Genomic DNA, 17,327 nt, shown 5'->3' on the forward strand with positions numbered 1-17,327 from the left:
AAAAAAAGTATAGGAGAAATAATAAAAGAAAAGGTATATAATACCTACTATATAAGTATAAGAAGCTAGCTATATATAAGTAGCTAAAGACTTCTAGTAGTAACTTTAAGTATATAGTAAGTAGCCTAGCTTATACTAGACTACTACTTTAATAGAGAGCTAGGTAAAGGAAGTAGCTTAGCCTATTATATTAGACCTAGCTAGAGATATTAATAGGTAGGAGATAGTTAAGGTACTAGACGTTTCTTATTATAGGGATAAGCTTACTTTTACTAATAGCGAAAATATTAATAGTAAATAATCTATAAATAATATACTAGTAGATATTTAAATAAGAAGCTAGTATAGAAGCTAGCCCTAGGTAGTAAATATAATTAAGGTTATATAGTAAATTTTATAGGATATAATTAATAAGCCTAATAAGTTCTTATAACTAAAGAATATTAACTAAGAAAAGATATTAAATATACTTTTTCCTAATAGTAATAAAAAGAAATATAAACCTATTACTATTTATAACCTATCTTTATTAGACTATTCTAAGATTACTTCTACCTTAGACTCTTATAATAAAGATAATATTAGTAAGGTAGTAAAAGACTTCTCTAATCTTACTAAGTTTATCCTTAATATAGTAGAGGAGCTAAGTCTTTCTACTTTCTATACTATACTATTTATTTAGGAGTAGTAATATAGTATCTTATATACTACTTATTAAGAGCTACTTAAGGTATTAGTAATAGTTAATAATCTTATAGAGATTTAGGAGATTCCTCTTTACTAGGATATATTAAAGTAGTATATTTATAAGTGCCTACCCTTTATTTTATTATAATATAGGACTATTAACCTTAATTAGGATCTACTACTAAGCTATACTAAGCTAAAGGAAGATATACTAGTATTTAATTTATAGTCTTTTCTATATATATTTCTTTTAGTAGAGTAAAACTAATAACTCTTATATTATAGTATAACTATATTAATAAATACTAATATATATAAGCTATAGGAAGCTAATACCTAGGGTAAGAGTATTTATACTACCTTAAGAGAATATATTAGATATTTAGATAGTAGACTAATATAGCTATCTAACTTTTTCTATTTTACTATAAGCGCCTAGGAAGACTATATAGGTAGGGTTATCTAGTATAGGTTTAATAACTACTCCTAAGTAGGATAGGATATAGGTTAACTTATTATATAACTTTAGGAAGTATATCTAGTAAGTAATCTACTAGAGATAGTAGACACTATAAAGTAAAAGGTAAAGTTTACTATTACTATATAAGACTAAACTAAGCTTATACTTTTTTCTAATATACTATATATTATATAGCCTATTATAATTAGCTTATAGCTTAATATATATATAGATTATAACTATATACCTAGTAATAAAGGATAACTTCTAAATATATAAAATTTTATTTACTATATCTTTAAGACTTAGAGTAGAAAGTATTAACCTATAATGCTTAGTATACTACTCTAAGCTAAGGCTAAAATTTCTACCTATAGTAGAGTATACCTTAAGAAGTACTTTACCTATCCTATATTATTACTCCCCTTTTACCTCTTTATTAATACCTTTAGCCTCTACTAAAATATATACTATTTAATTATAGGCTTTTATCTTATTCTATAATACCTTAAGTAGGTATTATATAATAAAAGAAAGGGTATATTTACTTTAATATTTAGCTTATTTAGTATAAACCTAGCTAATATAGTTAAGAGCTTAGGTTTTCTATATTAGCTTAATTATAGAATAGAAATAGAAATAAATAGAGAGAAGATTTTTATTTATAGTTTTATCTTTATAATACTTAGCAATACCCTATTATAGTAATCTCTATTAGGCTATCTTAGTCTAATAATAAACCTTACCTATTAATATTATATAGTCCCTATCTAGGAATACCTAAACCTTAACTATAATATTATTAAGCTTAGTTAGTATAGTATATAGTTTAATAGAAATATTAAGATTATAAAAGATATATAAGTTAAAACCTAGATAGAAAACTTTCTTAAGTGTCTAGGATAGTATAAAGATTTTTATCTTATTAAGGCCTTTAGTATATTATTTATACCTAATAAAATTACTTAATCTAATATAGACTACTTATACTAGCTAGATATATTTATACCTACTTTAAATAGGATTTATAGCTACCTAATTAATATAGTATACTCTAAGTACTAAGGACTATTAAGATATCTCTTTATATACCTTTTCTTTAAACCCTAGGTCTTAATAAATAATATATATAAAGAAGTTACTATTTAATTCTAGTCTTTTATTTTCCTATTAGATTAAAAATAACTATAATCCTTAAGCTAATATCTTAAGTTATAGAGAATATAAGAGCTTATAAGAGGCTATATTATTCTCTTAATATTATTTTATATATAGCTTAAAGATAAGTATTTAAAGCTAGAGTTCTATATTATTATTCTCTAGATTATATAGGACTTTATTAAGGAGTAATATTTTTATAACTCTATTACTAATATAACTACTTCCTATATAGTTACTACTACTTACTACCTAATTATATAGTTAGTATAGACTATTTATAGTCTATTCTTATATACTAGGATAGAAAACTTTAAGGATACTATAAAGACTAGATATTAAGCTATATAACTTATTATATAAGTTAGTAAGAATGCCTAGAAATTAAAGAATAGTAAGTAAACTCTATTCTATATTCTTTTATTTTAAATTCTCTTTTAATTTTCCTATAATAGTAAAAAAAAAATTCCCTCTTAAAGGGCTATATATTCCCTTAAAGCGCCTATATTAGGTAGCCTTAATTCTTAGTTAACTTATTAAAGATTAACTAAATTAAGCTTTTTTAGTAATTAATTCTATTTAAGTAGACTAGGTATAGTATAGTAAGGTTAATTAACTACCTAGTAAAGGTATTAATTAAAAGGGGCTTCCTAATATTTACTTTAGGTTATATTTATTTAAAGTTATAATATAATAAGAAGGCTATAATAAGGTCTTTATATTACTTAGAGAAGATAAATATAAGTATATTTCTCCTAGTTAAGTCTTAACTCTACTTTATACTAATAGAATATATAGATAGTTTAAGTCTAATATCCTATATATAAACTTTTATAATATTATAATAATATTAATCTATTATAAAAACTTTTATATTATAATCTTATTACTACTAGATAGCTACTTTACTATATAGCACCTAGTAATATAAGAAATATTTAATATTATATAGGAAAAATACTTATAGCTTACTAAAGTATTAAATCTATACTTAGGTAAGATAGTAGAAGTTAAGGAGGGGTATAATAATATTTAAGGTAGGTAAGACTATTATAATATAAGAGCCTCCTATTGTGTTTAGTACCCTCTATATAAAGGAAGTAAAATAAATATTCTAGGTTTATAAGACCCTAGGCTCCTTATTAAGGAATACTAAGCTATATTAGAGCTATATTATATATACCTTAAAGTATATAATATCTATTTAGTACTTAGCTTAGGAAAATATAGTATATACTAGTATAATAAAATATCCTTTATAACTATATAAGTAGCCTAGTACCTTTTATTTTATTATACTATCTTCTCCTTTTATTATTTTTATTTACTTATATTTTTTTTAGCTCTTTATTATATATTACTTTTAATATTAGTAATACTATTAAGGTTAGCTTATAGTAATAGTAATAGCTTACTTATATTCTTAGTATCTTTATTTACTAATATATAGCCTTAAAGTTCGCTTTTCTCTATATAGACTTCCTTTATCTTAATCTTAATAGGGATAAAGAGGATATTCTAGAGCTACCTATTTATAAAAAGGCTAATATAAAAAGAATTATTAGGCTACTTAATACTTCTATAAAGAAAGTCTAGATAGTATTACGTTTTAATAGGTAGTTACTATTAATTCCTACTAAGGTTTACTTCCTTTAGTATAGATAGAGAGGTATTAAACCTAAATATAGGAGAATATTAGGTAGCTCTACTTTTATTTCTAATATAACTATATATAAAGCTATAAGGGAGTGGTTATATTTATGTTTTTTCTTACTACTAATATAGGAGCTATTAAGTCTAGTTATTCTTAAATAAAAGGTTATATCTTAACTCTAGATAACTATTCTTAAAATTTATATTTCCTATATTATAGAAATAAAGCCTATAATCTAATTCTTAATTTAAATTAGTCTTCTAGGGTAGAAATTAGTAGTATATATTATAATATATAAGTATAGGTATTTTATATCTTACTACTAGGTGCTAGTAGCCTAGTATATATTTTATATATAGTAGTTATAATAAATAAAGAACTTACTAGGTATAAAATTTTTTCTTAGTAATACTTAAGGGTAGTTAAACTATCCTTTATAAGCATCTAAACCTTAAAATACCTTTAGTACCTATATCTACAATACTATTACTATAACTCCTATTATCTTTAGTATACTTATACTTAGCTTAGTAAGACGCTCTTATTACCCCTTTTATTTAGTTTACTATTTATTTATATAGTTATTAATATATATCTATTAAGTAAAATATTATTTCTTAAGCTATTCTATTAAAGCTTAGATCTTATAATATTATTTACTACCTATCTTAGTATATCTCCTCTTCCTCCTAGCTTATACTCTCTATAGCTATATCTTCTTATACTAAGTTAGGTTTATTTAGGATATTCTAATAATATAATATATAGGAAACTTTTTTAAAGTTTTAAATATATATATTAACTTACTTATTTATAATATCTACCTAATAGTAGTTACCTATCTAATTAACCTTTAAATATCTTAAAATAGGTTTTATTAAAATTCCTAATAATCCTTTTATTAGATAAGTCTTACTTAATATTATTAGTATAAAAGCAACTACTAATATATACTAGGCTTTAGGTATTAACTTACCCTCCTTCTACCCTATATACTTTTATATAAGTTAATAATAGGTTTAAAGTAAAAAAAGGAATAGTATTTAATATAATAGAAGTTTATACTTAGCTTCCTAAATATCTACTACTTAGTTAGCACTTATATATAAGCTAAGAATAAATTCTAGTAAAGCTTTTTTAGATATAAGGTAAAGAAAACCTAGCTAAATAAAGTCTAGTAAGTCTTAATTACTAGGAAGGCTTTAATTACTACTAGGTAAGTTAGTTTAAACTCCTTAGCTTTTACTATTAAATATTCTATAGTAATAATAAAGACTAACTAATTCTAATTCTAATATATATAATTAGGAGTATCTTAGTAATTCTTAACTTACCTTTCTAGCCTTATATTTTATAAAAGTAATTATCTAATATTCTATCTAATACTAGTTAAGTTTACTCTACTCTATAAGTATAAGTTAAATAGGAGAGTATTATTAGTAAATACTAAAAAGCTTAAAATCTTTATTAATAGAAAATAATCTAGATCTTCTAATAGAATACTTATACCCTAAGTATATATTACTCTATACCTAGAAGGAGGTCTATTAAATAGCTATAGTCTACTCTATAGTTAATAAATAGTAAGTTTAGTTTCCCTTTACTCCTATATTAGTAGTCTAGTATTAGCTAGGTATAATATATATATTAATACTTAAGGTTAATTTATATAGGTATTCTAGCTACTCCTAATATATACTAGGTACTTACTTACCTAGTAACTCTATATAGGTCTAGCTTAGGTTATATATAGTAGGATATATTTTCTATATTAGAGATAAGTAGCTATTTTTAAATTAGGTATAGTATATATAATACTATTAATACTTACTAAACTTCTAATTAGGCTTAAGTTTACCTACCTACTACTATACTTACCTTTTACTTTATAGTATTCCTATATTATCTATTACCCCTTTAATAGCTTAAGTATTACTATAGGTTTACTTCTTATTCCTATTATACTATCTAGGTATATCTTAAGATATTTATATAACTTAAGACTAGTAAACTACTCTTAATATATTAGTAATATATTAGAAAGTAAGCTTAAATACTAACTAGGTAATTTTAATATATAGGCCTTAGTAAGTATTCTTTTAATAGTTTTAAAGTACTATAGTAAGTTTCTAATATTAATAGTTTTTTAATACTAGTATAAAGTTTATAAAGAGGGTAACCTAATTCTATATTATTTAAAAGGTACTTCCTAATAATTCTTTCTCTATATACCTCCTATACTATTAATATTTTAATAGGCCTTATACCTATTAAAGTTTTACTATTCTTTACTATTAGTATACTTATATAATTCCCTTAATAATTTTATAATACTATATAAATCTATATAATATTAGTAGTAAGTATTCTAATAAGAAATATTTCTAATAAATATCTTTTAAAAAGATATAAGAGTAATATATAAAAAATATAAGTAAATATAAAATATAATAATAAAAGGTATAGTAATTAGGATAAATAGTTTTTATTAAATATCTTATATTATTATTATTATATTATACTAATTAGACTAGCTAGTCTATCTAGTACCTCTATAGCTTATAAGATAGGGAAAAAACTAGAGTACCTAGAAGAAAAACCTTAGCTCTAGTATAGGTTTAATATAATCCTAAAGTAATTCCTAGTAGGGAGTAGTATACTCCTTATCTTAGTAAAAGATAATAATAATAGGTATAAATATATAAAACTTAGTAGGCTAATAAACTTACCTATTCCCTACTTAACCCCCTTAACCTCCTCCCCTTATAGCCCTATCCTAACCTAGGCTAGGTACTATATATAGTTAAGGTCCCTTCTAGATCCTAATCCTTAAATACTTTAAAGTATAAGTAGGTATAGTAATAGCTATAAAGGCTATAATACCTACCTTTATTATTCTTCTCTTTAGCTTCTATAGTTTATTTTCTATATTATTTATACTAAATAGGTAAGAACCTTACCCCCTATAAGGCCTTACCTATACTAAGACTAGTTAGGATAGCTTTATTACTTTTTTACTTTTATATACTTTTATACCTATTTTTACTTTTTACTTTATAATTACTTTATTTATATCTTTATACCTCTTTAAAGCCTTTAGATTAATATTAGCTTTTATATAGTTTATTATATTTACTATACTAAGTAAAAAAAAAACTATAGCTATATATATTTAATTATTATTATTTTAGCCTATTATCTAGCTAGTTAGCCTATTTATTATAATATTTAAAAAGCCTTAAATTCTTTAATTTTTACTTTTTTTTTTCTTTTTTAATAATATATAATTATATATCTTTTTTACCTTTAATATATATACTATACCCTATTATTACCCTTACCCCTACCTAGGCTAAGCTATTCTTACTTTAGCTACTAAACTATATTAACTTTCCTCTTTACTAGTTTTTTATTATTACTATTATTATACTTATATACTCCCTTCCTTCTTATCTTTATATACCTCTTTAGGCTATATTTAAACTACTTTTAGCCTTATTCTAATATTATTAATATTTCTTAGAAAAATAAAAAATTTTAATTATTACTACTATTACTATTATAGTAAGTTACTTTATCCTTAATATATACCTAGCCTTATCTTATCCTTAACTTTATTAGTTTAATACTATTATTATTACTATTAATAATATAAATAACCTTTACCTATTTATTATTTACCTTTATTTTAGTATTAATCTAGTTAACTATCTTTTTTACCTTTTTATTACTTTATTAAATATCTATATTAGGTTATTACTATAAATAAGCTAGTATTAGTCCTTTATAGCTAATACCTTAAGTATATAGGTAATACTAATACTATTACCTACTTTAAATAGGCTAGTAAGTATCTTAATACTATACTAAGGTAGCCTTTATCTTAATCTAGTCTTAAATTTTAATATATTTATATATACTAAATATATAAAAAATAATAAAGTTTATATACTAATAAGTCTTTTTAATTCTAATTTAAAGCCTAATTAAATTTAATCTTAATTAACCTATTAATAGTTTATTAATAATATTAAGCTTATAGTTATTATTACTTAAAATTAACTCTTAACTTATATTAAAAAAGGCTTAACTTTAAGTCTAAATAATATTAAGTTTAACTACTTAATAGTAACTATTTATTATACTTATAATTAAGCTAATAATATAAATATTAAAAATAATACTTATTATATTTAAAATATAGTTAATTTAGCCTAAGTTATAATTATATTAGCCTTTATTAATTATAATTTAACTTTAATTATAGTTATTTATATTAATATTAAAATATTAATATACTTAGATTAAGCTAAGGCTAAAGTAGTTTACTAGCTAGTTTAATAATAGTATACTTTAGCTAGCCTACTCTAAGTTATTATAGCTACCTTAAAGGCCTAAGAGGTAACTATACCTAAGCCTAGGCTAGATAAGGGCCTAGACTTAGCTACCTTAACTAAAGGGAAGAAGGGTAAGGAGGAGAAGGAGGAGTAAGAAGAGGAAGAGGTAAAAAAGGGTAATACTAGGCCTAGCCTAGGCTATACCTATTTAAAATTATTTTTAGTTTTCTATATATTTTTTAGCCTACTAGAAGTAGTAAAGTTAGGATAGTATTAGGCCTAGCCTAGGCTATACCTATTTTTTTTTTTTAAATCTTCTATTTTATACTTAGGAAAAGGGGTAGAGTTAGGCTAGTACTAGGTCTAGGCTATACTAGGGTAGGAGTAAGCTAATAGCCTAATTTACTAAATTTTAAAATTAAAAGTTAATTACTTTCTATACTTATACTAAACTAATACTAATATATACCTAGTCTATTCCTATCTTACTATATACCTATATTATTACTATACTATACCTAACCTAACCCTAATTTAGTATTAACCTAAGTAAGGTTTAGATATATATTAGTTAACCCTATAAATATAACTACTTAGTAATAGTTACTAAATCCCTTAGGTAGTTTAATACTAATAGTATATCCTACTTATCTTAAAGCTACCTCTTTAATAGCCTAGGCCTAATCTAGTATACTATATAACTTAGTAAGATATAGTAAATATCTTCTAGCCTTTCTTTATAATAGTATAAGCCTAACTTATAATTAAGAATATATTATTTATAAAGAAAGGTATTAAGCTTAATCTTCTTTATATATATTTATATAATAATAGAATTAATATACCTAAGTATAAATAAAAATAAAACTACCTAGGTAAGGTATTAAAGCTATAGTAGCTTATAGGTAAGGTAAACTATAACCTATCTAATATAGTATTATTTAGCTAACTTATCTACCTCCTACTTTACTACTAATATATCTTATAACTACTTATTAAGTATCTTCTAATCCTACTTTAAGGCCTTTTTAAATTTACCTAAAAGGCCTTTATATAGGTTAGCTAATAGTAGTCTTATCTATTATTATAGTTATTACTACCTATATTATTACTATTACCTTAGCCTCTTTACTACTATTAAGACTACTCTAGCTATCTAGGTAGATATATACTAAAGCTAGGCTACTACCCTACTTACCTCCTACTTTATTAATATTTAATACTTCCTAGTTATTAAGTAAAGGTTAATTAAAGGGACCTTTAAAGCTTCTTTAATATAGTAAGTTAAGGTAGCTTTAAACACCCTTATAACTAGTTATAGGTATTATATTTAAAGGTTATATAGGGTTTAGGCTAGGCTTACTACCTTATTTTTCCTTAATATATACTAACTAACTAGACTAAATATTATAATAGGCTTAATACCTTAGAGGTATAGCTCTTATATATTCTTAACCTTAGGCCTTTAGGCTTTCCTAATAGTTATGCTTAGGGCCTAGGCTACTCTTACTACTTAGTTCTTAACTACTTAGAGTTATTTCTTCTACCCTAGGCCTAGTATTAGCTAGACTCTAAGAAGTTAGGTTTCCTATTTTAAGTAAACTAATATATTATTAAGCTAGATTTAAATATCTTATATTAATAAACTAGATTAAATATAAAATATAACTATAATAGAAAAGTTACTTTAAACTTATATACCTTATTTTATTATATACTAATATATACTAACTATATTAAGTTTAGTAAATACTATAGGTTAGTAAATATCCTATATACTATATAGCTATTAAATATATAAGTATAATAATATTAAATACCTATATATTCTAATAGTTTTATATTCCTATATCCTATATATTTTAATATAGCCTATATATTAGTATATTTTATAAAAACTATATATATTAATTAATAAAGTAAAGTATCTTAACTTCTATACTATATTATATATTTTAATTATAATATATTCTTATAGAAATAAAATATATTATAATAAATAAGGGATATCTTACGATTAATATATAATTTTTTTCTAGTATATAAAACACCTATATAGTAAGCCTATGCGTTTCTAGACACACTATATTACACACTGTGTACCGACCTATGTCAGAAAACACCCCCCGCGCGCGTAGGTACCTGTTAGACTTGGCCGTCCAGCACACCCGCCGCGACCTGCTGTGGCTGCCCACTTTGGCTCCACTGCTCCATCGCCTGGAACAGCTTGCCTCTCTGCCAGCCATTTCATCAACGGGCGCCGCTGACATCAAACGCTTTACCTTCAATTTTCTTTTCACCATTTCATCCTCGCGAACATTCTCACCCTCTCATCCAATCGAAACACCATCTTCCCGGCCTGAATCTGCGCGTTGAGTCTGTCTGCGATACTTCCCTCGCCAACACCGTTTGTCCAACTCTCACCACCCGGCCAGCCAACCACGGTTAGCGCACAACCTCGCTACAATCCTTCTCTACGACGATTGCACCAACTCGACTGGAACAATTCGCTCTGCGCAAGCACTCGACTATTCAGCCAGTCGCCATTATTAGTATATCCATATTCTCACGCACACGAAATAGTCTGCCCCAGCTACGTGTAGGCCATCAAGCATTCAAATCAGCGCTCCGTCGTGTAGCCGGCGCGCCATTGAAGCTACAGCTTCCATCCAATCCCCGAGGGTCCAATGCGTTTGGAACAGCCAATCTACAGATGATCACTTAAACTCGCCTATTTCCATCAAAGTATTTGACCCAAGTATAAAGCCCGTCATTCATCTTCTCATCGGCCCCGCCACGACCCCTCGATCCTCCACAACATCTCCAGTGTACCCGATATCGCCAAAATGACACCCACCCCGCCTTCGACAACCTCCTCCACAGGCGCGCGCTCACCAGAAGATGCGTACAAGGTCGTTCGAAAACGAAACCGAGTCCCTCTCAGCTGCTATCCTTGCAGGACACGCAAGCAAGTACTCCCCTGTCCACTTGTTGTCCTGTCCCATGCTAACCTGCAGCAGATTGTAAGCTCCAGCGGCTCATCGACCATATCGCCCCCCTCACTGACTCCATGTAGGAAATGCGACCGAAAACACCCTTGCAGCAACTGTACCAAACGTGAGGGTAATGACACATCATCATGTTCCTACGCAGCCCCCGCCTCGCAGAAAAAGGGCGCCAGCCAAGCCGACCTCAGCCCTGACGACATGCAGAACCGCATTGACCGCTTAGAGAACTTGGTCCTCTCTCTCATGCACACTGGTGGCAGTGATCCGGCGTCAGCCGTCGCAGCAGCGCGCGGCCAGTCAATTTCGCAGACAACTACCAACAGCGGCGCTTCGGCCAAGATGGAACAGGACGACGGAACTAACGCTGGCGACGACGAGAGCGACGACGATGATGGCTTGACCGCTTCTCTTGGGATGCTCAAGGTGGATGCGGACAAGGGCAAGTCAATGTACATTGGCCATGAGCACTGGCATTCGATTCTCGCCGATATATCCGACGTCAAAAACTACTTTACATTGCATCGCAAAGAGCTTGAAACCAGTTACGAGCGCGTCAAGAACTCCAAGCCAGCAGCCGCTCGTGAAGGTCCTACTCTGTTGCTCGGCGCCCAACCTGCTTCCGAGATTGAGCTTCGCACCTCCCTACCACCCAAAACGCACGTTCTGGCCCTGTGCAGTCGATACTTCAACTCAATGGATAACGCCGTTAGCGTCATACATGGGCCGACGTTCCTGGTGCAATTACGAACCCACTGGCAAGACCCCAATAAGACACCGATCATGTGGCTCGGTCTATTATATTCCATTCTCTCTCTTGCGATGCTAAGTTACAACAAAGTCGGCGACGAACCTCCTGAGTGGAGGAATAAAAGTATGGCGTTTGCTGATGAGTACCGCCTACGCACTGTCCAATGTCTCATCAAGGCAGATTATACCAAACCCGTCGACCACACAGTAGAGACGCTTCTCTTATATGTTTTGGGCGAGTACTCGTCTCGTTGGGATGCCGATTTAGGCCTGTGGCTCATTGTCGGCATGATTGCGCGCATCGCCATTCGCCAGGGATACCACCGCGACGCGAAATGGTTTCCCTCGCTCAGTCCATTTCAGGCAGAAATGCGCCGGCGAACATGGGCGCTCATCCGCATGTCCGACATCGTCTTTTCTCACCAGGTCTCGCTGCCTAGCATGATTAACGAGGGAGACTGTGATGCACAACTACCCAACAATCTATTTGACGACGACTTCCACCAGACCATTAAAGAACTCCCGCCATCCCGTCCATCTTCTGAACCGACTCCAATTTCTTACATGATTGCAAAGGCAAAGCTTTGTTTCGAGCTCGGGAGTATTCTGCAAGCTACGAATCATCTCGGCAAGGGAATGCCGTACGATGAAGTTTTGCGATTCGACGCCAAGCTGAGACAGGTCATGCAAGACCTTCCACCTCACTTGAAGCTTGCTTCTTTGCAAGGCTCCAATGACCCGGTGACTCTGATTGTCGCTCGATTCAACGTCAATGTTTTGTACCAGAAGATCATGTGTCTACTCCATCGCCACTACATGGTCCGCGCTAGACAGAATCCGCGATACGCTCACTCGCGCCGCGCCGCAATTGAGGCATCCATGGAAGCTATGGGTCATCTGTCCACCCTACATCGCGAGTCTCAGCCCGGCGGTAAATTGCGCGCCGTCAGCTGGTATGTCAAGTCGATTGCGACCAAAGAGTTTATCCTCCCCGCCATGCTCATCATCCTGGATCTCCATTATGACAACACTGCAATGCAGACCAACACCAGCCAAGATGCAGAAGGCGTCTTTGTATGGGATAATGACAAGCGCGCCAAGATGGTCAGTTCCCTGCAACAAGCCGGCGCCATCTGGTCCAGCCTGGCAGACTCCTCTATGGAGGCGTTCAAGGCATCCAAGGTTCTCGATATTATGATGGACAAGATCCAGACCCCCGTCAGCAGCAGCGAAAACACACCCGAGTCGCGTAACGACTCCATCTCCATGGGAGTACCACCCTTTACCTTTAACATGGACTCACTATCGTCAGATCCTCAGTCTGTCCTCTCCTCGGCAGGCCTGGGAGACCTGGGAGACCTTAGTAGCCCCGGGAGCAACAATGCCTTTTCATCGATGGACACCGGTCCGTTTGTCGGCATGGACTTTGGCCTACCGCCTATCAACATGGACATGTCCATGGATGGCCTGAACCCGCTCAACTCCGCTGGCGGTGCCACGTCGCCGCCGAGCATGTTTACAACAGCGGGCAACGGCCTCGGCGTGGATGGTGGTGCCGCCGACTTTGCCGCTAATTTTGATTGGGTAAGTAGCAGCCTTGGACTCGAACCAACAGTAAAACACGAAACTGACGAGTTATCAGAACACATTTGAGAATTATACACAACTGGCAAATTGGGGTACAGATCAGAGCTTCCAGATTTACGCTGAGCTGCCTGACGAAACCCACAGTATTAACCCCGCCAAGATGTAGTTGTCTCTTCCCCTGGCCTGTTGAGCCAGGATGTACAATTGTATTTTGTTTCTGTGTGTATCATCTTTGGTGTGGCGATGTTGGAATATCTTTTTTGCATTGCGAGGTGTAAGCACTGCTGGCTGAGGTTACGAAAAGGCGGTCTCTGGTTCTTGTTCATATTTCTAGATACACACACGTGAAACATGACGCTCTACTCAATATATTTGCCCGACAGGTTTTTCGACAGCAAGCGCAGATGCAGAAAGTCGATGTTATAGCCTCGTTTTCTTCTTGTTGCATGTAAATTCGAGAGCAGGGATGAAGTAAAGATAGAAAAAAAGACGTAGAGATTTTCTTTGTACATGACCAGCGTACACACAATACAAATAAAAGAAGCAAGGGGGGGGGACAAGGAGCCAACCACGCACGCGCAGCCTCTATGAAGATGAAGCGGCAGTTTCCCAAATTGTGCTTTCCGTTTCTCTTTTCCGTTCTCATAACCATTCCACTTCCTTTCCATGTTTCTTCTTTTCTTACACAAAGAGCACCATGTCTCCTCTTCCATATCTTCTTCAGACATGTTTCTTCTCCATCGAGAAAGCACGCAAACGGTGATGGGTTGTAACAAAAAGTAAAGAGGAGGCCTTCTCCAGACTCTTCAACCTCTTTCCCTTGGCGTACAGCACAACAAGCTTACAGCACCTCGCCGATAATCTTGGCGGCTTCGCGGTACGTCTGCAGGAGCTTCTCGCACTTTTCGCGCTCCTTTTTGATGCCATCGTCCTCGTACAGAAGCTCCTCAAAGAGTGTCTCCTTGTAGAGTTCGCTGACGAGGCGGTTCTGCACCACCTCCTTGCAGTGGTTGACCAGCAGATGCATGACGGCCTTGGGCACCTGGTCGGCAATGGACTCGCGCACAATGTTAAAGTAGGACGAGATGAGCGCGCGAATCAGCTCCGTCTCCATGGCCTCGCGGTCGGTGAGAGCGGGTTCGTTGGACTCGCCCTAAGACGACGTTCGTTAGCAAAAGAAATACTCGTTCCAGGGACGAACTCGCTATTGCTTTGTGAGCGAAGCGAGGAAAAGAGAAAGACTTACAAGGTGGGAAGCAAGACCGTAGCTACGCGACGTAGGGTCGTAGTAGTCGTCATCGCGCAACGTTGGCGCCGGACGAACAACAATCTTTTCTTCGCGACGAAGACTGCTGGAGAAGCTGGGCTCGCTGTGTTGGCGGCCGTTGGGCATACCGGTGGCTGAGTGGAGAGGCGACAGGCCCTCCTTGCCGAAAAAGTAGTTAAGGAACGTATCCTTGGCGCCGCCGAGACCCTGGCCGTTAGGCGAATGCGGCCGGCCGTTGACGGCGGCCGCGAGGCTGTTGTGTCCGTCGTGAAGAGCAGGCGACAGGCTACGTGGGTGCTTATTGTGCTTGAACGCGTCTTTGTCGCCAGTTTCCCCCTCATCAAGGTCGCCGTTGGTACCGATTTCCTTGAGGCGCTTGCGCTCTCTCCTTTCACGCTCGTCTTGGACCAACTTCTTGCGCTCGCGTTCTTGCTTGGCGTTGACGACATTACTCATGGCGGCCGCGGCGCCGAGGAAGTTGGGGTGGTTAGTGTTTATGTAGGCGCGCTGAATAGAGATGAGCGACTCGACGTAGGTGGACGAAGGACCCAGACGCTCACGCAAGAGGTCGGAGACGGTCTCAATCAGCTTGGCTTGTAATCGGGGGAACCTCGAAAGCTCTGTTGAGCCACAGGTGTGACAAATCTTGATAAGCTCCTCATACACCAGCTCAACACAGCGCTGGCTAGGAATCTCAAGGAGCTTGATCTGGGGCTTCACCAACAGATCGAAAGCCATCTCGGGTACAAACAGGCTGGGTCGGGGACCGGTAGAATTTCGAATGGCGGTTCTGATATCAAGGGCGGTGAGGTTTGATGTCGGGTCAATCGATTCCAGGGAGCTGCCAAAAACAGAGTTGAAAATGTAGTAAATGCGGGCACCGCCGCAGAGCTCCTTGGTGGAGATTTCCGTCGAGGTACCATCAATGGAGGAAATGAACGAGGTTGCGAATCGGGTCATGAGCTGCAGGATGAGAGATCCGCGATGTTCTTTTCCACTAAAGTGCATGTCACCGTAGCTAGCGAGCTCCTGCTGAGTCTGCCCCATAAGAGTGTTGAGGCGGGCCTTGATATCTGGCAAACGTTCGCGGATATGCCCCATGAGGGTTGTGTTGAGAGTCCTTGCGAGAAACCGCGTGCCGCATCGGGTGGCAATGTTGCGGTAGGCAGGGTGGTGCTTGAAGAAGTCCGTCTCATCGTTGAGAGCCTCTTCCATGGGCTTGTTGCCCTGGATATCCTGCTGCGAGCGGTTGACAACACCGATGAAGCCCAGTTTCAAAGGGTAGACTCGTCCAGATAGAATATCCAAGGCGTTTGTTCCATGGTCCATCAGGTCAAGCTTGGTGAGAACACCAATGGTTCGGCGGCCGAGGGCATCGACATGGCGGGCGAGCTTGAGAGCTTCGGAGTTGACAATGTCGACATTGGCGGGCGAGACGGCAAGGATGATGCTATTGGGCTTGGCAATGTATTCGGAAATCAGGTTGCGAGTCTGCTTCTCAATGTCGGTAGGTTGATCGCCAATGGGAACCTGCGATACTGGTTAGCGTCTAGACCGGGAGTAAAAGTCTTGCCAGTAGTGCCCTACCTTGGTCAGGCCAGGAAGGTCAACCAGTGTCAAGTTGAGAACATGAGGCGAGTAGATTTTGAGGTTAATGGGCTGCCTGTTGATGCCCTTGTTGGAACCAGCGACGCGAGCTGTTTCGTTTTCAATCTCGCGCTTGACATCGCCAAAGTCGTTGAAACGTCGGTTGGGGATGTGGTGAAATTCAGCCCACTCGGAGCGTCGCGCGGTGGCGGCAGAGCGGAAGCGGTCCTCTAGTTGCTCGGGAGCGTTCTCGTCCTCGGGGACATTGATAAGTTGCAGGATAAGAGGGCGGCGGGTGACAATACCGCTGCCTCGAGGCAGGAAATCTCGGCCGACAATGTTCTCGAGAACAGAGGATTTACCTGCGGATTGGGAGCCGACGACAACCTATGATTTGAAGCGTGGTCAGTAGCTGAAGAATGTTTGGCAGGATTGGCCATGGCAATGAAAGCATACAATTTGTGGAAGATCGAGAGAGTCGCTGCCGATGGTGTTGAAGACGAGGTCTTGCAATTTGTTGACAGTAATGAGCAGGTCCTCGCCGAGGGCTGCCATTGTAGCGGTTGTTGCGGAGGCGCTGGGGCCGGAAAATGATATGCGACGGGTCGTAAGAGGCGTTAGAGTTGAATCATAAGATGGCTGTCGGCCGCGAAGACACAGAGGATGGATTGCGCTTCGGTTCGCGTCGCTCTCGGGAATCGTAGGACTGCTGGCGTAGACTGCGCTTCACGTGTAGCCGTAGCCCTTGCGCTTCCTGGACGGGAGTACGGGAGTGCGCATTGTGTGGCGCGCGCTGTTCGTCCTGGCAAAAGTCCCCACTCACGGGGGCAAAGCC

At 35.0% G+C, this 17,327-nt stretch overlaps 2 protein-coding genes across 2 annotated transcripts; one reads left to right on the forward strand and one right to left on the reverse strand.

Annotated features, from left to right (window-relative positions):
• Nucleotides 1-11,142: 11,142 nt before the first annotated feature.
• Nucleotides 11,143-13,804, forward strand: CCM_06630 (C6 transcription factor, putative; the record flags this gene model as incomplete). The annotated part of the gene is made up of 2 exons (XM_006671771.1): nt 11,143-13,635; nt 13,694-13,804. The coding sequence occupies 2 exons, from the start codon at nt 11,143-11,145 to the stop codon at nt 13,802-13,804; spliced, it is 2,604 nt and encodes an 867-aa protein (XP_006671834.1).
• A 675-nt stretch (nt 13,805-14,479) lies between these two features.
• CCM_06631 (dynamin-2) lies at nt 14,480-17,272 on the reverse strand (the record flags this gene model as incomplete). The annotated part of the gene is made up of 5 exons (XM_006671772.1): nt 14,480-14,791; nt 14,885-16,435; nt 16,493-16,879; nt 16,949-17,069; nt 17,223-17,272. The coding sequence occupies 5 exons, from the start codon at nt 17,270-17,272 to the stop codon at nt 14,480-14,482; spliced, it is 2,421 nt and encodes an 806-aa protein (XP_006671835.1).
• Between the last annotated feature and the right edge of the window lie 55 nt (nt 17,273-17,327).

The sequence above is a fragment of the Cordyceps militaris genome, assembly GCF_000225605.1.
Source record: "Cordyceps militaris CM01 unplaced genomic scaffold CCM_S00005, whole genome shotgun sequence".
NCBI classification, from domain to species: domain Eukaryota; kingdom Fungi; phylum Ascomycota; class Sordariomycetes; order Hypocreales; family Cordycipitaceae; genus Cordyceps; species Cordyceps militaris.